Below are 25,598 nucleotides of genomic sequence, written 5' to 3'. Positions count from 1 at the left end.
ATGAGATAAACAGGGCAACTTTGACCGGTTGCTTGCCAAATAGTGAGCCCACATTTATCTGTACTGCTAAGCCTTATTAGAAATGGTAGTAACTTTCATTTAATCGTTTATTTGGCAGGGACAATGCACAGTAATGAACACTTAAAACATACAAATGTGTCAAGCGTAACAGTGCCAGATTTAGCTTTGAGCTAATTTCCATCCGCAGTCCCTCAAATAAAACATTTAAGAAGTTTACATTTTACAAACATAGCAAAAACTAAATACATGATATGCAAAAGGTGCAAAAGAGCAAGAGCAGCATACACAAATATTTATGACATGGTAATACAATATAGCAGCAGCGACATATAAAGTGCAAGGTGGGTAGCCAATAGAAGACTTAGTCATCTTGCCAAATAGTGAGCCTGTGTCGATGTATGAACAATATGTTAGAACTGGTTCATAAATGGTTCTTAATGATTAATAAAGTGTTAACAACCTAATTATAAACCCTTTATGAATCCTTTATAAGGGTAGTCTCATTGTAAAGTGGTACTGGATTTTTCAACAATTGTAATGTTATTCTGTCAAATGAATTAGATTCTGTTAGATCATCTGACTACCTCTATCATCCCAGCCTCAGCCATGAGGATGCCCTGGAAGACTTTGGACAGGTCTCTGAGGTTGAAGGTGTAATGGGACTTGGCTGGAGTCGGGAGGAGCTGGGAGGTGATGGTGGAGTAGACTCGGATTGTAGCGTCTACGAGATGCTCATTCAGAGGCTGGATGGCTGGCACAGGTCCTGATGGAAAGAATTGCAGTATAGAAGGGATAATATTAGGCAAGGCAAGGCAAGGCAATTTTATTTATATAGCACTTTTCAGCACGTGGCGATTCAAAGTGCTATACAGATTAAAAGCAAACAACATTTAAGAACAAATACAGCATAAATACATTATTAAAAAGGCATATAAAAACAGGCATAATAAATAAGCAAAGGTAATGAAATAAATTAAATAAATAAACACAGCAGGTACCGAATACATGACTGAAAAGGCATACTGTAGTGTGAGTATGGTCAGCGCAATTAAAAGCAGCGGCAAATAGGTGCGTTTTTAGTCGAGATTTAAAAATAGGAAGTGTTTCGGCGGACGTGCACGATTTAGGCAGTTTGTTCCAAATTGTTGGGGCATAATAACTAAAAGCTGTTTTATATATGTTTTATATTAATAATATGAAAATCTATTAACTGAATTTCGAGACGATATTTTATCAGAAGACACATCCACAAACTCTGGTCAACACTTGTTGTTTTCAAGTGTGCCTTTTAAATGAGCTTTATGTATATTACGGCTTAAAATGACAATTAGTCAGACATTTGAGTTTTGTATCGCCTCATATACTGACTGATTATAACTGACACTCAACACTCCTAATCTAATGATGTTCTCTCTGTCCCTGACTTACTGCCTGGTTCTCTCTTACTCATACATCCATCTGTAAAAAGCACAAAGATTAAGTTAGAAACTGTATTCATTATTTTTGTACAGACTAATGTTTGTAGTCGCTAACGAGAGAACCCCCGACTCACTCATCCAACCGCCCAGAATGGTGGAGAAAATAGTTTTCTTGCTGGCATCGTCCATTTCAGTGAAGGACAAGAAGTTGAAGTGGCGTGTGAAGCGCTGGGTGATGGGGTTTCGGCCTCCACCTGGGGGTCCCATGGCACAGGCAAAATTGATGTCCACTATTTGCCTGAATGTCCCTGTTCAGAAAAGACAGGAAAACAACAAAGAAGCTCAATCTGAAGAGATGCCAGCAGTCAGTCACGTTATACAAAAGTCAATGATATAGGTTTTCATAAGTGAGAAAGAGAGAAATATGTATAAGGCTGATGGGTCCAGTAGTATGCAGGATTAGCAATGAATAGATAGTGAGATGGATACACATACTGTACTAACACACATAACCAAACACATTCTCTTCCCATAACGGATAATTAAGACATGAAGAAACACTCTAGAGCAATGTACTGTTAGTGCGATAGGCAACAATGAAAATCAAAAGTAAAGGAACCCATGATGGGAAAAGGCCTCCAGTATTCTCACCTATCTGTTTCCTGTCGTACCAGCCTCCATGGTCCATCCACTGCCTCAGCAGCTCAATAGGAGGCTGAGCGCCATAGGTCTCCAACATGGGCATGTTCAGGTCATCAATGAACAAGATGAAGTGCTTTCCTATTGGAGGTCCAAACACTCCTTTCCGCCTGACACACACACACACACACACACACACACACACACACACACACACACACACACACACACACACACACACACACACACACACACACACACACACACACACACACACACACACACACACACACACACACACACACACACACACACACACACACACACACACACACACACAAATGAATTGGTGGCTGACAAATAGTTTTTGGTTTTAAGTTATATACACAATAGAAGATCTGGCATACCTTTTGTCTAGTTTACTGTCAATATAGTCCTGAGTCTGATTGGCCGAGGTGCGTGCAGAGAACATGACAAAGTGTGTGATGAATTCAGAGGGCATGTTCTTCAGCAGCTTGTCGGACATTGTCAGAGTCTTTCCAGTGCCAGTCGGCCCAATACAGAGCACCTGGATCACACACAGGGACAAATATAAGAATTGAAATCTAAAGAATGTATTACTTGATTACAATAATTGCATCAGTATAAAATAATCAGGTGATACATGTTGGGGAATCATTTGCCCTGCATGTCCTCCTTCGCTCTCTGACGCAGCTGACCAACTTTGAGCAGCCGCTATCTCCCTTAAGGAGGGGCTGCCCTAGCAAGTTGTTGTTGTTACCAGTTTGTGACCGAGCAACTCTCGGTGAGAGATAGTTATTGTTGTGGGACACCTGGAACACATCCTTCTCGGGGTGTAGATGACACCGAGCCATAAGCGACAACAAATGTGATTCAGTGTCCTCAGCTGTTTAGTCTATCTATTGAAGAATGTTGATTATTACACTCTGAACTACGGTAGTTAAAACGTTGAGCTACAGGAGGGTGCTTCAGAATTGATTGTGGCATCTCTACTGTATGATCAAACCGTGGCGCGTGACATGTCTTGTGAATTCTTTGGCCGAAGCCGTTACTAGTAACGTTGTAGTAGTAACGTTAGTAATTATTGTATTATAGTAGTAGCAGCAGCAGTATACTGCTGCTGCTACTACTACTATAATACAATAATTGCATCAGTATAAAATAATCAGGTGATACGGTGTTGAATTCATTTGTAAAGTTACAGTATTTGTAGACACACCCGTAAAGCTCAACTACTAAGTACTCACAGGTTTCTTATTGGTCAAAAGCATATCCATGAGGAAAGATATCCTGACTGTGTCAGCGGTGGGAACGATGATGTCAGAATAATTGGTCTCTGGGGTAATTACAACACTCTTTGCATTTTTCATCCAGCTTACCCACTGGACCTGGGTATACATGCAAAAAGACAAATAGGTTAAAAGCAAAAATTCATGAGATGGTCTTGGATGTTGGAAATGTTGTATGGTAAGATAACGCATAATCTGTTTACTTTTTTCCCCCCAGTTTCATCCTCATCCTCAAAGTTGCTAATGCCAGCATCCTCAAGCCGATAGTCGTACACCAGCGCCTCCTCTGGAAAGCATAGCTGAATCTGAGGGACAAATATGTTTAAATTAATCAAAATACTGTATACCTCTAGTCAGAAACAATCCTCTGAACTATGTTGGTGTTGGGATGCAAAAAAGCAGAGATGCTCTTGTCACCTTTTCCTCTGCCATCTTCCCCTTGAGCCAAGCACTGAAGCGCTTACAGCTGGCTGCGTCTCCCGTGGCCCCCACACTCCACACCAGAGAGAAGATGAACCAAGGCTCAATCAGCTCCTTTAGACGATCCAATTTCTTTTTGGGCGGTGGCTTCTCATCCTGAAATACATTATTCGGTACCACTTTACAATAAGACTACCCATATAAAGGATTCATAAAGGGTTTATAATTAGGTTGCAAACACTTTATTAATCATTAAGAACCATTTATAAACCAGTTCTAACATAGTTTTCATACATCAACACGGGCTCACTATTTGGCAAGATGACTAAGCCTTATATTGGCTACTTAGCGAGAATCAACTCAGTGAACAACAGATACCAAGGATGCTGGCTGCTGAACAAGATGAAGTAAGCTAGGTAGCCAATATAAGACTTAGTCATCTTGCCAAATAGTGAGCCCACATTTATCTGTACTGCTAAGTCTTATATTGGCTACCTAGCTTACTTCGTCTTCTTCATCAGCCAGAATCCTTGGTATCTGTTGTTCACTGAGTTGATTCCCCTGCATCCATCTTGATGTTTCTTGGCATCTCTTTATGACCATTTATTTACGAGTTACTAACATTTATAGTTGCCAAAAGGGAGCCTTATTGTAAAGTGTGAAACAAATCACCATTTATTAATGAGTTACTACCATTTCTAATAAGGCTTAGCAGTACAGATACAGTAAATGTGGGCTCACTATTTGGCAAGATGACTAAGCCTTATATTGGCAACCTAGCGAAAATCAAGTCAGAGAACAACAGATACCAAGGATGCTGGCTGAGGAAGAAGACAAAGTAAGCTATGTAGCCAATATAAGACTTAGCAGTACAGATAAATGTGGGCTCACTATTTGGCAAGCAACCGGTCACAGTTTATCTCATGTCTTATAAAAGCTTATTAATGATTTATAAAGTGTTCACAACCTAATTAATAAATGAATTACAAACTATTCGTAAACCCTTTATAAGGGTAGTCTTACCCATTATTCTATAGGTGAGGAGATCATAATCGACACTTTTCACTTATACAAAGAACAGAAAGGGTTTTGTCAAGGTGAAATCAGTAAATTCCTGCACATGAATTTACACTCACAACTTGATGACTGCTCAGGTAGCTTGACAAATTATTTACCAACATGAAATTGATGGTTAAGACAAGTTGCGTGTGAATCTAACAGAGAGAAGCTGCACACACCTCTTTAATGTTGAAGGGATTGAAGAAGCAGTCCATAACTTTAAGCAGACTGCAGGTGAGGTTGCTGTCTAGAGATGTGATGACCTCCTTTACTGATGTGCGGACAAATGTGATGGAGTCCTGGGTAACAGCACAGAAAAATTCAAACACATGCAGTCAGGGCCGTTTCTAGCTTTTTGGGGGCCCTAGTTTTTACAGTTTTTTTTAACTACAATGGGGGGATTCCGAAGCCTTTAAGAGGATCTGTGGAGAAGCATCAATCTGTTACACTTTAAGCAGAAAACAGGCTAATTTCACAAAAACCAAGTAATTGAAACTTACAACAAATTATATTAAAAAGGTAAACAATAAGGCTTCTCTACGTCAATAAATGCAGCATTTTTTCAACAATGTATAATTTACATTTTTCTTCATCCTCAGACGTCACTCATTGGCTGACAGCCCAACGATGATTTGGGCTTTATTGATCCCCAAAAACACAAGCCACAGATTTGCTATCGTTGCAGTTTAGTTGTGTTTGTATCTTACATTTGATCTTTAAGCATATAATGCTTCACTGAACACAGGAGGGGGCTTGGCTGTCTACAAATAAAGATGGCAAATTTTAATTCTCCCCAAATATATTGAGGCTGAACCTGAAGTTTCAGCTTGGGGGCCCCCTACTGGCCTATAGGAAGAAACGGCCCTGCATGCAATCATAACGAAAAGCTTTTGGATTCCCTGCTGCTGGGGTCTCTCAGTTCCGTCTCTCACCTGGAGGAACCTGGCAAACAGCGATTCAAGCTGCTTTGTGAACGGTTTCAGGGCTTCAGGGACTCGCCTCAGCCAACACTCTGTGAAAGGGACGAGGCCCAGAACGCTTGGCTCCAGGTAGACCATCCCGCAGCGAGACACTGTGGCTGGGGAGGCCACCGCTAAGTCCTGCACCTCAAACATCATGGTCATCACCTGCAGGGAGCAAACACAAAACGACAGATACGGAAGTCCTTAGAGGCAAGTGAGAAACAAATATCTTTGTGATCCATTTTCTTAGGCTAATCCAAACCTGTTTTTATGATTTAAAAACACATGACATTTTTTTTTTTTCAAGATCATTTTCTTTTGGTTATTTTCAAAGTGAAATATGAAGTTTTGTCAGGATCATTTTATAACTTTGGCACTGTGTGGTATAAATGTTTTCATGTTTTTTTCCAGGTGATTTTTTTGTTTTTCCCTCCACTGTGAACAAAAGGTAGATATTGGGTGTTTCTCAATGTCAAAGAAGGATGCTCCAGAGCCACTATTTCAAGGATGCTACGTCATCGAGTCCTGCCGAAGGACTGTTCCCATGTCCAGGCTCCTTGGAATTCTACCGAGCCCGGCGTCCTTCGCAGCGAGAGATTTCGAGGCTGCACATGTGTATCCTCCGCGGTCTTAAAATCCCCACAATGCTTTGCGCACGGACCAATTTCCAAATCTTTGGCGGAAATCGCGCTCCATTTAAGGCAGGGCCTCGCTTATGACGCACACCTTCACACCTGTTCCACCATTCTTCGTTTTCTGAAGGAAGTGACTCGGAAGACATGTCCTACGAAGGAAGCGTCCTCGACATTGAGAAACACCCATTGTATATTGTGTGTTTAGCAACAGGGAGAAAATGAAGACTGTGAAAAGGTAAACTTACCTCACTGAGCTTGATGATTTCCCCCGAGCTGAGGCACAGTTTCTTGTTGTCATCGAGCACAGTGTTCATGTTCTCAATCCAAACTGCGTCCACTGGCCCATCAAACATATACCACTTTTTCACAGTGTCCATGGATGATGCACCTGCACGGATAACAGCGGAGAGGATGCCATCTGTCCTGTAGGGGTGGAGAAAAGTGTGTCTGTTTATAGTATATGTTGGAATTTGTAAAGGTTTATTTTCGTAGTTTTGGAGGAAGACATTATAACTTACCACTCGTGTGTGAGCAGGTCAAACTCCCCGTAGAGCTGTCCCATGGTTATAGACTTTGGGTTGAGGACATATATCTGAATCGCTTCGTACACATCGCCGCTCACAGAGGGCTGGCCCTTCAGAGCTGTTATCGCCGCACCTAGAACCTCATAACACTAACACAGACAGACAGACAGACAGACAGACAGACAGACAGACAGACAGACAGACAGACAGACACAACAGTGATGCTTACATGCAAAAAAATAATAATTTCCAACGTTGGAGGACTGTGATTTAAACTGTAAACAAGTTACCTTGGTTTTACCGGATCCAGAGGGTCCCACCAACATCAGGCCGTGTCTCACCACAGTGGTCTCATACAGCTGAATACACTTAGAAATAAACCCTGCAAACACAACAGTACTTTTAAATACTCATCCTAAAAATACAGGGACCTTCGACAACAAATCAGAGCCTTTATAGATACAACAGATATATATATCACGGAGCCGTGGAAGGGACATAATACTACGAGGAAAATCTCAAAATATCCCTAGATTAAAAGTGTCCAATTTACTTTTAAAAAAATATATAGTTTTCTTTGCATTTCAGGGAAAAGTTTGACTTCATAAATTAATCTCAGATAATATCACAAATGTTTTCTTTTATAATTTCCACTTTAATCCCAGAAGTTTAGATGTTCCTCTTTGCTCTTGATTTACCGTGGCCCTAATAGTTGTCATAGATACTTGGAAATGTGAGAACATAATTTCAGTGCTTTCAGCAACACTAACCATCCACATCTTTGAGGTTCTTCTTGGTGCAGATATCACGCATGGACTCCTCCAGTGTGCCGTAGTCGATTGGCTCCTGTTTTGTCTTTGGGAAAAGATCGGACACAATACCGTTGAAGAGCTTCAGGTCGTCCTGTAAAAACTTTGGGACGTTGACATCTTGAATGGCTCGCAGACAGATCAGCTCCTGGGAGGTTGCAGAAGAATGAGATATTTAAAAGGAGGGGTATTTTTTTTAGGGGTATATCATTTAATATTTGCGTCATATTTCTTAAACATTATTGCCATTATGAACAGAAGAAACATTTTATACCTCGTTCATATCAGGATTTTCTCTCTTGAGGTTTCCAGCAGCTGAGATCACAGTCTTCACCGCTCTCATACCGAAGTCATAATGATCCTTCATATAAACAAGAGCAAAAGTCAGTCAAAGTATATTATTACCCTTTCAAATTAGCGCATTTTTCTTGGGATATATAACATGTATTTGGACATTAAACCGATCCTAATTCTGATCTTCTTCAAGTCCATACGAAACCTGAGCGCTGAGCTGTTCGGAGGAGAGCTTGAAGGTGGTGGTGATCTTCTTGGAGAGGATTTTGGCATCACTGAAGCCAAATGAGTACAAGGAGATCTCAGCAATCATAGCGTAGTCAGGTACCATCATGGCCACGGGACGAAACAGTGCCTGTAGAGTGTAACATCGGATTAACCCCCGTCTGCTTATCTTTGGTGTGACACAGCGAATTCAAAATGATCTTTTCAAACCTTGAGATTGTCAGGCAGCTCCGTGCGTCCGGCGTACCCAGGATTCATGGTGATGAACACGGCGCAGGACTGGACAAGAGGGATCTCTGCCCCCTCAAACATGAACCGCTCTGCCTGAAAACACAACACACACACACACACACACACACACACACACACACACACACACACACACACACACACACACACACACACACACACACACACACACACACACACACACACACACACCAAACATTTTATAGGGATTAAAAAGGCTGCCTCTGTGTGTGGAATGAAAAAAAAAAATCTGATTCTTTGCTTGTATAAAACAATATTTACAAATGTCAAAACTAGCAATGTATGATATTAAACCAGTGTGAGAAAAAGTTTTTAGAGAGTACTTGTCCATGGACAAGTGAGTTTGGCAATTTACTTGTCCGAATACATTTTTCACTTGTCCAGAATGGACAAAAATTGGGGCCACTGGAATCTTCTTCTTCGCCATCGTATTTTACATTTTCACACATAGGGTTGGGTATCGTTTGGATTCGAACGATTCCGGTTCTGCTTTTCGATTCTGGTTATTTTCGGTTCTTTGAGAGGGTAAAAATAAGTCCCATGATAAAGTGGGAGAAAAATATATTTATGAAAACATTAAGTCAAATCTGTATTCCTATTTACAAATCACTTCATACTGTTTAATTTCTTATGGTTATTGAATACAATTATATAAAAATAATCTCTTCATTATTTAGTTAGTTCTAAGTGGTGCAGTTTGAGAATGTACAATTGGCCCAGTCTCCTCTGATGTTACACTGCAACCTGCCTGATACCTGCCTATGTAGAAAAGCGCTAGGCCTTAAATATAATGATAATAGGCTAATAATAATAGCTTATAATAATAAGTAATAATTAATTATTAGGCTACTTATTAGTAGCCTAATAATAAGGCCTAGCGCTTTTCTACAACTCAAAGACGCTTGCACGCTTACACATGTCCTTACGCATGTGTATTACATGCTGCAGCTGCCCAGCTGCTCACTGTTTGTAAAAGTAAATAAATAGTATTTTCATTTCAATAATGTACTTTCTATACCCTGCTTCATAAACAATACTGACATCCCTGTGCTCCTCCGAGTCTGGGGGTCCGGGGATGTGAGGACAGCGCGAGGACACAGGGAGGCTGCTTCACTTCATAAAGGAAATGGCGGTCAATATTAACAACACAGGAGCTAAAACGCTTAATAACCTTCATTACGTATTAGAGAAAGAACATAAGAAAGTTTGAAAAAGATGAGGCTGTTAAACGGGCAGCGGATCCGCTGTGTGTAGAAAGAGAGAGAGACGCTGAGCTGCACCATGCAGCGAACAGCTGATCCGGAGAATAGAGAGAGAGAGAGCTGTGGTCCGCGGGGCTCGGCCTCGCCTCCTGTCCCCACAACTCTTATTAATCCCGGTACCGGACAATTGTTATTTGTTCCTACTCGGAACAGAGTTTTGCTTCCCAACCCTGCCACTGTGCTACACTTCCAGCGCTGCCCCGCCCCGCCCTAACTGTACAGAAAGCGGCGAGATGCATTCCCTTAGGAATCGACAAGCAGAACCGAAACTAACATTTCTAAACAAACAATGGCGGACACTGACAATTTGCGAATGAGTTCTGCCTTCTGTAAACTGAATTTATCAATAAATCAGGGCGAAAAACGTCACTTGTCCGCCGGACAAGTCAATTGAAATATCTACTTGTCCGATATTGTAAATAACACGTCCCGGACGGTGGGACGTGTACTTTTTCGCACACTGTAAACTGTTTAGTAATAATAATAAAAACAATAATACCATGTTTAATGCTTAACAGATGACTGAAACATGATAACCTATGTTGGTTTTTACATTACATTATATAACATAGTTAAGGTTATTCAACTCAAAAATATAAAACATATCAAACTAATACAGCAAAATAAACAAACCTCTTTTTAAATGCAGTGGAAATACAACATACAGTATATACAATATGTACATGGAAATACAGACTGCACTTATGCATAACACAAGCACTCTGTTGAAAAGTAAATGCATTTCTAGTGAATCAGCTTCTCACCCTTTGCATTTGGGCTTTTTGTATGGTGGTGATCTGCTGTGCCACAACAGACAACACCTCCACATCAATACGATTAAACTCATCAAAACATGCCCAGGCCCCGGAGCTGCGGAAAAGGCAGACAGGCAAGAAGGCATCCATGAATGTGATTAACTGCAGATTTTCTTTCACACTTTAGTTACTGCCTCTCACCTGGCCAGTCCTTTGAGAAGCTTGCCCATAGCAATGAAGTCCAGCTGATCAGAGCAGTTGAAAACAACGGTCTGGATAGCCAGTGCCTTTCCCAGATCTTTAGTGGTTTCTGTCTTCCCTGTCCCTGCTGGACCTGCAGGAGCCCCCCCGAACTTCAGGTGTAGAGCTCCTGTTAGGGTCAGGTAGCATCTGGAAGGGGCAGGGAATAGTGTATTAAAGGGAGAACGATACAAAACAGAGAAGAAAACATTATACTTTACACCTACCTGTCAGTGAGCGGGGTGATGACCAGACGTCCGGAGTTACCAAGGTACTCGTATCCGTACAAAAACTCTGCATTCACCGCCCGGATGTACAAGTCATTTTTTGTCCAGTAATATCTACAAACAGCATCACATCAGTGTCATTCTCATTCTGTATCCACAGTATTGCACACATTTAGTGTTCGAGCTAGTTTTGTGAGAATAATATTGCCACCTAGTGGAGTCAAATGCAGTCCATTAAGATAAAAGACTACAATTCCCACAGCACCAGCCAATTATAGGGCTATATTTGGCAATCTGTGTGCCAACAAGACACAGTTCTCAACCGTAGTCATCCGGCAAAAATAAATAAATGTTTGCTGTAATGTTATTTGAGGTATGCCTCTTCTGTTTTTATTAAGTTATATCTTGTATTATGCATAATTTCTTGGTTGAATGTGTGTGGAAATTATTTTATTTTATTTTGATTAACCACACGAGCAGCATACCATCAATCCAGCATCACAAGCTGGACATGTTTTGACTTTGAATAAACTAATAACTGGAAGGATTCCGTGTTGGACATATCTTTTTGAAATGCTTCTATAGTGGCTTTTAGAAGCGCAGGAAAGAAGCTGTGACAGATAAAGTGGACTGCAACGTCAGGAGTTACCGAACCAATGAGCAAAGAGACATCAAAATACAAACAGCCAACCTGAGCTGGCTGATCCACTCAAAGTCATTGATGCTGGAGACCTGCAGCTCCACCAGTTTGGCTGCAACCTCCTTAGCGTGGACCTCTATGACGATGAGGGCAGACAGCACCGCCCGCTGCATCTTAGACAGAGGTCCTCTCACCAGCTGCACCAAGTCGCCCAGCTTCAGAAACAAGAGGGGAAGCCTTTGTCAGCAGACTGTGGTGTGCACAATGATCAATTAAAATGGGAGTTTAAATAATATCACGTTTATAATATTCAATACTGCAAAACTATACAAGGAACTCCAAGTCTTTAAAAAGTACCAAATGCAAAAAAATCTTTTAAAGTATAGATTGTAAATATTGTGAATGTCAATCAAGGTTATGAAGCTCAACCTAACGGAAAGCCTTTGGCTCTCAGTATATACTTTATCACAAATGCTCAGAAGCCTCTCCTAAAGTTATAATTTGTTTGCAAGATTTATACAAAATATTGAATACATTTGGGAGAAAAAAAAACATTTGAACTGCGATGAACTCCAGGGCTATTTCATTTAATATCCATCATCAGTTCAACAACATACTTATATCGATGAATGAGTGTAGATGCTTGAACATGTAATTAAATAAAGAAATGACTTAAGCCAGACACCCGACTTATTGGGCATACATCATTTATGATATCTTTGTAATTTAAAGAGTTTTTTTTTGTTCTATGAGGCCTTTGGGAAATTTAATTTGATAACACTTAAGAGTTAGACAAATGTGTAGTTCCCTGAAAGACCCTTATTTCAGTTCATTTCCCTTTTTTAAAATCTGAAATGGAAAATATCCTATGCTCTATTATTGTACAAATCTGAAGAGGTGAAGTATCTGGAGAGGAGAGAGGAGATGAAAGGAGAGGAGAGGAGAGGAGAGGAGAGGAGAGGAGAGGAGAGGAGAGGAGAGAAGAGAGGAGAGGAGAGGAGAGGAGAGGAGAGGAGCTGAGAGGAGAGGAGAGGAGAGGAGAGAGGAGAGAGGAGAGGAGAGGAGAGAAGAGGAGAGAGGAGAGAGGAGAGAGGAGAGGAGAGGAGCTGAGAGGAGAGGAGAGGAGAGGAGAGGAGAGGAGAGGAGAGGAGAGGAGAGGAGAGGAGAGGAGCTGAGAGGAGAGGAGAGGAGAGGAGAGGAGGGGAGAGGAGAGGAGAGGAGAGGAGAGGAGAGGAGAGAAGAGGAGAGAGGAGAGAGGAGAGGAGAGGAGAGGAGAGGAGAGGAGAGGAGAGGAGCTGAGAGGAGAGGAGAGGAGAGGAGAGAGGAGAGGAGAGAAGAGGAGAGAGGAGAGGAGAGGAGAGGAGAGAAGAGGAGAGAGGAGAGAGGAGAGCAATAAAGGCAAAAAGCAACAAAGGGTGTTATAAAAGCCAGTCTAACATGGAACCCATACCTGTGCCTGTAGTTGGGGGTAAAGGCGCTCGGTTAAGTCTCCCTGCTCCAAAGCCTCGGACACCTCAGTAGTCCAAAAGACCTGACAGCCGGCTATCACCACCTGACCCGGCCAAGACAACACCCACTCTGTACGAGGTTGCTGAAGAGTCAAGACAGCACACACAGATGATGAAATAACGATTGAAATATGCCTTCAAATTAGAAATAAACATCAGAAAAGTTCAAATTGAGCGTCAGGGAGTCAGACCTCAGGGTAAACTTGGAGTGAGCGGTTAATGTTATCACTCAGCGTTGCCTTCATAGATTTCTCGACCTCTCTGAGCCAATGCTCCACATTCCCAGTGGGATACACCGGCAGGGCCAGCTTCACCTCCTCCCCCTCTCCAGAGTACATGTGTGTGATCTGTAGATCTGACTGGAATTGAAGCTGAGAGAACCAACCGAAATCTCAGTTTTATGTTATACGCATTTTACATTTCAGTAGCATATGATAAGAGTAATAATGTAAAACGACGTATTGGAACAAACCCGTGCAATGTTTTCAAAGCATTTGCGCAAGTGAGGTTGAACAGCAGTAGGATCTCTGGTCTGGGACAGGATCTCCAGGAGTTCATCGTCTGACAGGAAGTAAAACCTACAAAGAAAAGATTTAGAAATATTTAGTTCCAAAATTGTCTCGTGATTTTGCGTAGAAACACATTTTTGGGTCAGAAATCATCTATTGTTAATTGTTATTAGAAGCCATTGCTTCTTTTGTTTTTGGTATCACAGCTACCCCCAACATTTATTAAAAAAAAGTTTCTTCGGCCACTTAAAGGTAGGGTAGGTAAGAATGGAGAAACCAGCTCGAGTGCGCTAGAATTTGAAAGTACGCAACCGAAAAAAATCTGCCCCTTCCTTCAGACTTCCTCACAGAGCCCCTCCTCCAACACACACAAACGCGCACATGACCAATGAGGGCACGAGATGCAGTTTGTGCACAGATGGAAGGCTGACAGGCAGGTAGGCCATCCAGTTATTTATTTTCCCGGGCCGGCTCAGATGATTGGTCGTGCTTTTTATAGCGCCACGGCTTCCACAGATGAAATATTTGTAATGTATTTATTGTCGAAGCATTTAACATATTCATTGCTATCGGGATGTTAAGAGCATTCCATGGAATATAACAATAAGTGTTTCTGAAGTGAATGACCTACCCCACCTTTAATGTTGTTCAGGTTTTGATATCAAATGAACATGACTGCAGACCCTCTCCGGGGAATGGCATGTTGAACCATCTCATAATTAATGTCAAATATCCCTAGTTGAGAGTAATTTATAAGGACACTTTCAAAAAAGGCTTACCTGGGGAAGGAGCCTCTTTTTGTTTCCAAGTATTCACTAAGACCCTTCTGGACCTGTTCCAGCAGCTCGTTGCACTTTTTCAGTTTTTCAAGTAGCCTAGAATCTGGGCACACCTCAATCACCTAGAAATAAACACACACTTTAACATCTCCGTATCAAAACAAAAGCTTTCTCCTTTCATATGAAGTGCTGTGGAGGCTCTGACCTTTGGATTTTTAAAGGCACTTTTCATGACTGCCTTCCACGTTTGATCCATTTGCTGGTATCTCTTTCCTTCCACAGGCAGCTGCTGGGTGATATCATCCGAGCTGAAGATGGGCTCTAAGTAAAGCCAGGAGCGTTGGCATGTCAACCACTCCTCCAGCACGTCCTGCAGAAACCACAAGAGGGCAGTAGCACGACATAAGACACTGTATAATAAGTATACAATACTCAAGAAGACCATAACACCGTTTGTGTGTGTACCTGAGTCATTCTGATTTTGCCCTCCCAGGTGTTGATACGGGCCTCGAAGGACTTTTTGAAGGGAGAGAAGGACATGCTCTGCGTCATGACATTGTGGTCGTCCAGCAGCTGTGAGACTTCATCTGGGCTCTTCAGAATGTAGGTGCCTGTATCCTTGTAGGGCAACACGTCAAAGAATATTGTCGACCACTCGTTTTCCATCTTGTCCAGGGCCTGTGTGATTAGGTGTGAAACAAAGGCAGCAGCCACCACTTTAATGCAGATATCCACACACTGTTTGTGTTCAACAGGAAAGAGTAAGTGAGTTGCTTTAATTTAAAAACCCACGAGTCACTTCGCCTCTGTGTCACCATCCTTTTGGTGTTACATTTCAGTCAAGTGCTTTCAAGTGAAATGCATTTTAAAGCGTTGATCTTAAAGATTTTAATTTGAATATCAATCGGTTCTGTTACTATCCTTCACCTAATGAGGTAACACATTATAGGAGAGATACCTGTAGCGGTCAGACCCCCACACACACACACACCACAACAAAGACTATATCACCCCTTGCTGCTAAATACCAACAAACTATGTGCAATATGTGCAATATATATAGATGCCGTTAATAATTGTAATATATACCTGGCTGCTAAATCCTAAGAACTGTTACAGGATGTGTATTTCTTTTAATTATGTAACTTTTTATTTTTTATTATATTTTTTATTATATCATAACTTAGTACTTTAAAAAAAAATGCATGTCACATATATTTAACATATGTAACATTAAGCTGTCTGTGGCTCTTTTTCCTGCTGTAACTACGCACATTTCCCCTCCGTGGGACTAATAAAGGGATTCTGATCCTGATTCTGACCAAGCTGACTGATCCTATGGCCCACTGATGAAAGTATTGCAACAATGATAGACTTGCAGTATGAGCAGCTGTAAGTCTGTGGCGAAAGTCTAGGCTGTATTAAGTTACTGCTCATCAATCATTCTCTACTGCTGCAGCTTTACTTCAAAAAATGTATCTGATATTTATTATAAAGTAGTCACAGGAAACACCATTTGTTTTCTCTGTAACAGAGCCTGACATGGTCTGCTATCATTCATCAAAAATGTGTTATCAAAAAATGACAATGTTCATTTTTCTACTTCTTTTTTACAGTGGATCAAATAGAAATAATGAGGTAACGTACTTCTTTCACATTCGCTGTTGGCAGACTCACAGAATGATGGAAAAGAGCAAACTTCTGTCTGTTCTTATGGAAAAAAATGTGTTGTCTTTGTTCCTCTAGTATTCTGTGACCTGCAGTATTGAACAGGGGACAACTCCATTTCATCGCTGCTACAACCAGCTAGTGCAGATACACTCTTTAAAACATCAGGAGGATACGACCCCTCCTGACCCAGAAAGCAATGCAGCTTCTGGCCCAGGCTCTCGTCATCTCACGCCTAGACTACTGCAACTCCCTCCTGGCTCCGCTCACTTCACTGGCTTCCAGTAACTGCTAGAATCCACTTCAAGACACTGGTACTTAGGTACCATGCTGTGAATGGATCTGGCCCTTCCTACATCCAAGACATGGTTAAACCGTACACCCCAGCACGTGCACTCCGCTCTGCATCAGCCAAACAGCTCGCTGCACCCGCACTGCAAGGGGGACCCAAGTTCCCATCAGCAAAAACACGTGGGTTTGCTATCCTGGCTCCAAAATGGTGGAATGAGCTCCCCATTGAAATCAGGACAGCAGAAAACCTACACATCTTCCGGAACAGACTAAAAACTCATCTCTTTAGACTCCACTTCGAGCGATATAATTACTAACAGAGCACTTATAGACTAATAAAGGACTGGCTTATCTAAAGCCAGTTGAGTAGCACGTGAAATGTTTTAGCTCTATGAAACCTGATGTACTTATATGATTCTGTTTTCTTCTAGTTTGTATCTTCTTGGTTGAATGCACTTATTGTAAGTTGCTTTGGATAAATGCGTCAGCTAAATGTAATGTAATGTAATATAATGTAACTCATCAACCAGGACTAAAATCTTAAGGATTACCATGCAGTGAATACGACTTAGCTACTGAAATGCAGCTCCAAGGTGGCACACCATTCATCGCACATCCTGCACAAGCACAATTTCATGAATCACTGTGTTATTAAGGTACCTGTTCAATGGTGTACTCTTTCCCTGCCACCTCGCCCACATGAGCTATGTCCTCTATGTGGTTCTGCAGGCCCAGCTCCAGGCATCGAGAAAGGGTGAGGTTGGCTTTGGGCTTGACCTTCATCTGAATGCGGTCTGAAAGAATCTCCCAGTGGCGGTTCTTCATCCCCGGGTTCCTCAGGCCCTGAATCAGAGGAATGTACGGCTGGAAGTCCACGATCTTGATGCAGATCGCCGATGCAACCATCTGGCAGCCTGGCGTTGCGTAAGGCCAATAAAGAAATCGATGAGCATATTAACAACAATTACACTTCCCTTTGTCAAGTTTTCATGGTCATACGTGCGTTTCCTACCAGGAATGTCCTTGAAGTGTTTCACACATTTGTTCATGGTCTTGTGGACATCTGTAACATTGCGCTCCAGCTGCTCGGAGTCTATGGAAGACAGCGGGTCATTGAGCCAGCTCTCGTGCCAACGCATCCAATCAGAGGTGGTGGTCCACAGGTCCGTAAAAGGCTGGAAGTCCTTCACCAGCTTCTGCAGCCGATCGTACTGAAAAACACATTTACAGTGCATTGTCAGAAATACATATTATAATATCTATGTGGTATATTGTATCACTATTTGTTTAACAGTTCAAAACAAGCGTGGATATTTTTTGTACTTACATTAGTGACAGGAATACCAAACAGACGCTCTCTGGTGTTGTAGGTTTGAGCCATTGTCTGACACTCCTTCAGTTGCTTGGTTGTACGCCTCACTTCGTTGGCCACCTCATGGGCATGATTGATGTCATCATGACACGCAAACCCAGCAACCAGCATCTATAAACACAGGGTAGTGGTAATTTAGAAGAGCTCGTGGCTACCGTTAGAAAAATGCTCAACAGTTAGGGCTGCACAATTACTTGTAATATAATTGAAATCGCAATATGGACTAGGGCAATATTCAAGAGCCAGTAAGCTCCATGTATATGAATAATTATGAATTAAGTACTATGGTCCTGCAGATATCCTAGCCAATAAACTGCATTATACAGAAATAATTAAAAAAAGGATTGTTTGGTACAAATCCGCTTGAATAAAATCACACAATTTTCATTTGAATATATCCTTTAATCATGATGTAAATAATAATTTACCCTTCTGCAATTACAGTCAATATAATATATAAACTATTATACTTATCTCTCCATCTCGGAAGCAAATTCCCAAAATTGTAGCTAGAGTTTGCAAAGAAATGAGGCACATGCCTAGGCTCGTACAGTGCAAAGGGCTTCGGACTATATTTATTTTAAATTATGATGCTTTTATTTAGTTGCTCCAGAAAACTGCACACCCTGGGAGACCACTTCTATAAAAATATGCTGAACGGTCTAGAACAGGGCTATTGAATTAGTTTGGAATGGGGGCCGGTTGATGAAAATGATACAAAGCAAGGGGCCGGGAAAAAGTTGGCTTGAAATATGAGCAATCATATTAAGAGCTTCAGATACAGTAAATACTTAAACAGTGGAGTGCATATATTGTGTTTAATTAAATCAAACCACATAGCCCCAAGGCCTATAGATCTAAATGGAAAGTTCAGAACTCAGTAGGCCTACATGTGAAGCTGATATAACCATCAACATCATTTCATTTGATTTAATTTAGGTGAAATGATCTAATCATTCACGCAGAGATGCAATACACTACAGTAGCTAGTAGGTGGGTTCAAAACCCGAGCCCGCCGAAGTTTTCAGGCATTGTCTTCCACTCTATTTCTCAATTTAACACCCTCTCTGGAATAAAGGCACTCTGGCCCAAAAAAAAATTATACATTATACTCAAAGGGCCAGTAAATATCACCCCGGGGCCGGATTTGGCCCGCGGGCCGCCAATTGAATAGCCCTGGTCTAAAATGTGTCTAACTGTCCAAGAAAGAAATAACTATCATAAAGGGATCTACCTGCAGGTGCATTCAAATGATGCTTCTAGTTCAGTATCTATGGAACAAAATAACCTATTCGGCTCGGCTGACCTTTAGCGAGTCGAGTTGGTCCTCGAAGTTGTTCTGGTCGGCCAGCTGAATCTTATTGAAGCGCTCTTCATCCTCCAAATGCTGGGCGGCCGCTGCTTCCATCTGGCTTATTATCTTTTGAGGCCATCTAATAGCTGTCCACCTGCAGAGAGAAGTAGCTTTAGCCTCACTGTAATAACTCCAAAATCTACTCCATTCACCGAAGAAATCTAATCTCACATGAGAATGTACAAACGTAGTTTTCAAAACATTACAATAATTGATGTTACTCTTACTTTTTATCAACATTCTCATTTGAAAGAGAGTAGCGAAGCTCTTCTATTAGCTCATAGTCTGACAGGGTCTTTCCAATAACTTCCTGTGTGGACAGATCAGATTAAATGACAAATTAACCCTTTATATGACACATAAGAAAATAGCCAGTCAATGATTGCGAATGTGCACCTTGTAACTCTTGAGCTGGTCTGGGACTTGCTTCATCCATTCCCTCTTCTCACTCAGTTCTTCAATGCTGTTCAGTTTCTCACGCAGCTTTCTACTGATTGTGTTGTACTCTTCACATGCCTACACACACACAAGATACAATCAGTGTTAAACACGTTCAAAAGGAGGTACATTTAGGTCCAGTGTGAAGAAATCAAATCACACCAATTATACCAATACAGTGTATACATGTTCTGGCCTTAAAACAAATGACTTACTTCATCAACCTGCTTGCTTAGCTTCCCAGCAAGGGTGGCCAGCATTGCATTGGCTAAAGCCTTTTTCTTGTTGGAGAGAGCCTGACGTACACCCTCCACTCGAATAACAAATGTTCCAATTACAATGGAGGACGGCAGAGAGTGCTCAAGTGTTTCCTTGTCTTTGAGATGTTGTTCCACCTCTTTTTTCACTTCCTGGGATGTCTGTTCTGCATTCGCAGGAGATCTGGCAGAGGAAAGATTAACGGACTCTCTGTAATGAGGAAAGCATGCTGAGTGGACCATAAATCACACCGACCCTTTACCTTGTGGGAAAACTTGAATATATGCTTTTAACAGACTTACTTGAGAAGGGTTTCTATGTCCAGGTTGTGTAAATCTAAGTATTTCTCATACTCAGCAGCATAGGCCCTGAGAGGTATGACTCCTTGCATCACAGCATTGGAGACCTTTTCTCTCAGCGCAGTTACTTCTGGTTCCCAAAGATTCACAGACTCAAGCAATGGATCCCCAGCGACGAACATCTTCTTCATTACAAACTGAATAAGGAGACAACCATTACATCTTTGTCTCTGAGTTAGGGCTGTACCCGAATATCCGAATATCCATTCGTTGGAGTACTATTCGGGTATAAATTTCGTTATTCTTTTTCGGTTTCTTTGGTTAAAATTGAATTTATTGAAATCTCCAATTTCAACGTAAGAGCTTGTGCCTCTTCGGGGGGTGCTAACACTTAACCATAAACTTTATCGTTTACTTTCTCCGTCTTTATATGTAGATATGACTTTCTCCATTAATCTCCGTCACGTTGTTCATAGCAACAACAATTTACTGTCAACAGTGCTAACTCTCCTTCAAAACTACAGAATATCCGGAGCCCGAAAAATGTTATTCGGGACAGCCCTACTCTGAGTATGTTCACTAACAGGTCTCGTGTAGCCTTGCATTTTAATGTAATGCTCTGTGATTCAGGTGATAAAAATGTACCTTATCAAGCTGAGGTACTTTGTAAGTGGCCAGAATGGCCTTATCGAACAGGTTGACCATGGATGTCTTAAAGTTCTCGAGTGGAGTGCTGTAATGAACCCCAGTCTGATCCAGAATCAAGTCCAACAGGAACAGAGGGGTCCTTTCTGACCTAGTTATGGAGAATGGAGATAATGTTATTGACAGGTTATGTCACACTCACTATCAAACACTCCTTAAAGTTACAGTTCTCTTCAAAATCAGATGAGATGTCTAGTTTTTCCTGAATATAATGAATCTAGATGGCTGTGATTAAAGATCTAAAAAAAACTACAAATAAGAAACTAAACGGCCACAAATGTTCTTTGAATCAGGGCCGGGTTAGTCAGGAAAATCTGCTGTTTTAGTGAGGAACTATTTTCTTTCTACCAAACTACACCAGCCAATCGCATCACCACACAGAAATAAATCTAGTCAAAACAAGGGTTATGATTTCTAAAATGTTAAGACTACTTTTCGACTCTGTGAGCACAACAATACTGGTGCCATCTAGTTCCATTATTTTCCAAAGAATGCCTAGATTGTTACAGCCGTTATCTTTGACCACCCAGACAAAAATAACCTAGATAGTCAGGTAAGAGGAATAATGTGTATTTTTTAATTGGTGAACTGTCCCTAAAAATTCAATGAGTATATCATAAATAACTCGAAAAAGATGCATTTGAGCACAACGATATATGAAGATGTTTAAATACATTTCAATGTGTGCATCATTTCCTACTTATATGGGCTAGTGACGAGGTCGTCCCCCCAGGCCAGGTCCTGAGGACATGTCAGCACACTGTGGCAGGTGGTTAACAGCAGCAGAGTCAGGCGGAGCAGCGAGGCCTGCACCAGGTGGCGCATGGAGTCTTGCAGGTTGTAGCGCACCACAGCCATCAATCTGTACAGCTTGGACATCTTGTACATCTCCCAGTGAGACTCGTCCACGTTGTAAGTGCCAGGGCCAAAACTCAGCAGGTGGAATCGGATGCAATTGCTCAGTGAGACCATCCATCCCTCCCTAAGAAATAAGCTTACCTGGAGAATGAGGAGGACACAAAGATTAAAAGCGTCTTTATGAATGTGAAATCCAGGTGTTTTCCTTGCATTCAAGGTTTCTCTTTTTTCAATGTCAGCTACTAACAGTATTGCCAGAAGAAAAGCTACCCAATGCTACGATACCTGAGTATGCATTTGAGCCTGAATGACTTCAAACTCGTCGAGTCGGAGTGGTTTGACCGAGGTGACATTGAACAGCCTCATGTTTGCTACTTTGTTGCACTCAGACGTGATTTCAGATAACACACGGATCACCTCCGGCTTTGTTAGCAGGGACTTGAAGAAGAAAGCTGTTTTATACTTCTCATAGGGAAACGTGGGAACTGGAACACGCCCTGTGGGTGGGAAAAAAAGTTGTATTCTTAAATCTTGACCAGATTGACTCAAACAAATGTGCACACAGCTAATCGTCTCACCTGATTGGGGTACATATTCAGGAACCTTCTGTGGCAGGGTGATGTGTGAAAACTCCTCTGGGTTTCTCATCACAACTCTGTCAAATCTCATGCGGTTCATTGTCCGCTCATAATCCAGTTTGAGCTCCTTCTCCAGATCCCCGATACACTTCTCCAAACTGTACACAGAATGTTTTCTTTAGTCACCCCATTAGTAAGTTAACACATGAACTCAGAGGAATCTATTACAAAACAGATAATAAGGAGAATAATGACAGCAGTAATATGACATCACTCACATTTTCTGTCCGAGCCCGGGGGCTGAAAGCGTGGCTCTTTTAATACTCTGGAGAGCGTGGCTATCAAGAGATGGGGTTCCCTTCCAGGTTGGCATGCAGTCCACAGAAAGGTGATAGAGAAGCAGAGCTTCTGTGTTTTCCTGCCAGCGCAGGGCAAACTGGATCCGTTTGACAAACACACGTGGGTCCTCAGCACTGAAAACCAATCTGATCCTGGGTACCCAGAACGTTGTGCCTGCTAGCATGGTGTTGAAATATATCACGAGTGAGAAATGGATGGTATGGAAAGTCAAAACAAAAAACAGAGACAAGAGGAAATTGTAGGATAATTCTGTTTCATTAAAGTGGAAAGACTTCACAACCAACCAGATTTGCTCTTTTTGTGTTTTTCACTTAGAATAGGACGACCTTTTTCATCTGTCAGTTGGCTGTTCTGGCAAACTTTCTGTACAAGGTACTGGCATTTCTCCTTACTATAGTCAAGAACAGCGACTAGATGCCAGCTGTACTCCAGGGAGGAGCTTTGTGGCTCATCTTCAAAACAAAAAGAAGAGTACTCATTAAAGAACAGAAAATGATGTGTACTTCTGTTTACACCGTTCTTTTCAGTGGACATTTTACCAGAATTAATTTCCTCATCGGTAGGCAGCAGAGCTTTTGCAGGGATAGGTTTTTGTTCCAGTGATTTTTCAGCAATGCCCAGGGCAAGCCAGTCTCCTGGATTCCGGCATTCAAAGTCCTCATTGTCAAATACCTTAAGGTGAAAACCAGGAAAGATGATCGGGGGTGGTGCAACAAAATATGGCATGTAACCAAAGAAACAATGGCAGTTGTAACAGACTTACTTCCAGGGATAAGTAGGGTGAAACAGGATTGTCTGTTGTAGTCTCATGATCATCACTGCTGCTCTGATGTGTTGGCATTAAAAGATTTGAATAGATGCCTTGTTCTGCCAGGAGCTGTTCAATGTCTAACTTCAAATATTCCCTTCGACGTCTTTAAGAAAACAAATCAGTATAAACAAATTTTGACAAAATGTAGATAAAGTAAAACAATGCACTAAAACACTAAAACAGCTAATTCTGCAATCAGAGATAAAAACGGAATATGTACTGTATGATAGAAGCCAAATGTCTTACTGACTCACATCATGTGACCAGTAAAAAACAGCATGGACAATATGCATACTACAGGTAATGCAAAACAAGTAAAGCTCCGAAACGATGGCTGAAGTGTCACAGTGCATACCTCTCTATCTCTAACTTGCGCGGGACCTGTCCAGGAGCTGTTTGGTAAGGTATCTGGACCTTGGGTGAATCTCCACCCCGAGGGAAGTAAGAAGTCTGTGATTGCTGTGATTGCTGTGATTGCTGTGATTGTTGTGAGGTAGGTCCAGGCTTTTGGTTTTCAACATGCTTGCCCTGGTCAGATGGAGTCTTTAAGGTTGTAACTAAGTACAAAAAGGCAGAAGGACATAAGCTTTACACAGGGTAAAATGTTGTATTTAAAAAAGTAAATTATAAATATATAGTTACACAAAAAGTTAAATATAAATACATAGTTGCCGTCATGTATATCTCACCCTTTGTAGCGTTGGGATCACAAAACCGAACGATGGATCGTCCCTGTGACCTCTGCTTGATGCCTGGTCCCGCTGTTAAAGACTAATCAATAAACAGAAGATCAGTGATTTGCATGGGCTTGTTATTGAAATGTCTGTCAGAATTTGAAGAGTGAAATGCATGAGCAGTTTGTGTGCTTTCACCTGGAACTTGTGTTTAGTTATAATATCTGAGTAGATCCCCATCTGTTCATTCACAGAGCATGTTCTGACTGGAGCGAGTCTGTGCCTGTGACTTAGAGCTGGAGGCTTGGGCTCTGGAGGTTTGCTGGGTGGATGAGGCACCAAGACACCGAAATCTGGGAAATATTTCCTTTCCATCTTCTAGAAGAAATCATTAATGGGTCAACATCAAGATTGGATTCAATCCTGTATGCTTCCCCCCCCAAAAAAAACTGGACTGCATAGACATTCAAAATGTAAATGAAAACTATAATGTTTAATAATGTTAGTTTCTGCCCGAGGAGATAACGACAGAGGTGGAGGAAGTACTTAGAGCTTGTACTTAAGTAATAGTAGAAGTACCAGACTATAAGAATACACTGTCACAACTAAAAGTCCTGCAATCAAAATGTTACTCAACTAGTACGAAAGCATATGCATAAAAAATGCAATTCAATACTCATTATGCAGATTGTCCCATTTCAGAATAATATAAACAACATGTTTTATAATCATTATTGATGCATTAATGTGTTTATCAAAGCTGGTAAAGGTGCAGCAAATTGTAACGTCTCTGTATACTGCAGGGTAGCTTGTGAATTTACTCCAGGTGTAACTGAAGTGTTATTTAAGTGTTGTTTATATTCCATATAATTAATCCAAATCTGCAAAGTAACTAAAGCTATTAAATAAATGTAGTGGAGTTAAAGTACACTATTTACCTCTGAATTGAAGTGGTGTAGAAGTACAACGTAGCAAGCAATTGAAATACTCAAGTAAAGCACACGTTTCTCAAAATGGTACTTGAGTAAATATACTTAGTTACTTTACACTACTGGCTAACGATATAGCCTATATTTTGTTTACAGGCCTACAGTTTGAGTAACTGTGTCTAAGTTTAAACAGACCGTTGTTGCCAATAAATATAAAACAGGAATCCAAAAACACAGCTGGCTATAATTAGCCAACGCTAGCAGGTTAGCCGTTAGCGCTAAAAACTTTGTCTGACTAGGTTTCATCAAGCTAAAAAGTAACGTTTACATTCGCAAATATATTAATACAAACAGCAGGAAGTATACATACCTTGTTTTAAATGTTACTGCATGTTCTTAAACTCCGTTTCATTGTCCTCTGCATTGCTAAAAACGATATAAAACTTTAGAAATCTCAGTATCCAAGTGGAAGTTAACTACAGGTATGGAACTGTTGG

General features: G+C 41.2%; 1 protein-coding gene across 1 annotated transcript in view; it reads right to left on the bottom strand.

Annotated features, from left to right (window-relative positions):
- dnah1 (dynein, axonemal, heavy chain 1) overlaps positions 1–25,598 on the bottom strand; it is a 46,947-nt gene extending 21,349 nt beyond the window's left edge. The window contains 47 exon segments of the mRNA XM_079680587.1: positions 606–784; positions 1,450–1,479; positions 1,574–1,747; positions 2,091–2,248; positions 2,486–2,646; positions 3,347–3,487; positions 3,592–3,693; positions 3,806–3,964; positions 5,047–5,166; positions 5,800–5,994; positions 6,710–6,887; positions 6,983–7,137; positions 7,279–7,370; positions 7,759–7,945; positions 8,072–8,158; positions 8,297–8,446; positions 8,527–8,640; positions 10,613–10,718; positions 10,805–10,993; positions 11,071–11,184; positions 11,762–11,925; positions 13,161–13,301; positions 13,410–13,589; positions 13,691–13,796; positions 14,507–14,628; positions 14,712–14,876; positions 14,972–15,184; positions 17,126–17,379; positions 17,478–17,676; positions 17,793–17,948; positions 19,144–19,285; positions 19,419–19,501; positions 19,588–19,707; positions 19,845–20,070; positions 20,190–20,383; positions 20,832–20,982; positions 21,592–21,890; positions 22,035–22,246; positions 22,328–22,485; positions 22,606–22,939; positions 22,972–23,139; positions 23,227–23,359; positions 23,451–23,601; positions 23,854–24,055; positions 24,188–24,269; positions 24,371–24,550; positions 25,472–25,598. Of these exon segments, the coding sequence (XP_079536713.1) occupies positions 606–784; positions 1,450–1,479; positions 1,574–1,747; positions 2,091–2,248; positions 2,486–2,646; positions 3,347–3,487; positions 3,592–3,693; positions 3,806–3,964; positions 5,047–5,166; positions 5,800–5,994; positions 6,710–6,887; positions 6,983–7,137; positions 7,279–7,370; positions 7,759–7,945; positions 8,072–8,158; positions 8,297–8,446; positions 8,527–8,640; positions 10,613–10,718; positions 10,805–10,993; positions 11,071–11,184; positions 11,762–11,925; positions 13,161–13,301; positions 13,410–13,589; positions 13,691–13,796; positions 14,507–14,628; positions 14,712–14,876; positions 14,972–15,184; positions 17,126–17,379; positions 17,478–17,676; positions 17,793–17,948; positions 19,144–19,285; positions 19,419–19,501; positions 19,588–19,707; positions 19,845–20,070; positions 20,190–20,383; positions 20,832–20,982; positions 21,592–21,890; positions 22,035–22,246; positions 22,328–22,485; positions 22,606–22,939; positions 22,972–23,139; positions 23,227–23,359; positions 23,451–23,601; positions 23,854–24,055; positions 24,188–24,269; positions 24,371–24,547 (7,323 nt within the window). The 5' untranslated portion in view covers positions 24,548–24,550; positions 25,472–25,598.

This window comes from Notothenia rossii (assembly GCF_949606895.1).
Source record: "Notothenia rossii genome assembly, chromosome: 5".
NCBI classification, from domain to species: domain Eukaryota; kingdom Metazoa; phylum Chordata; class Actinopteri; order Perciformes; family Nototheniidae; genus Notothenia; species Notothenia rossii.
Note: the sequence above shows the minus strand (reverse complement) of the source record. Positions and strands in the feature narration are given on the sequence as shown.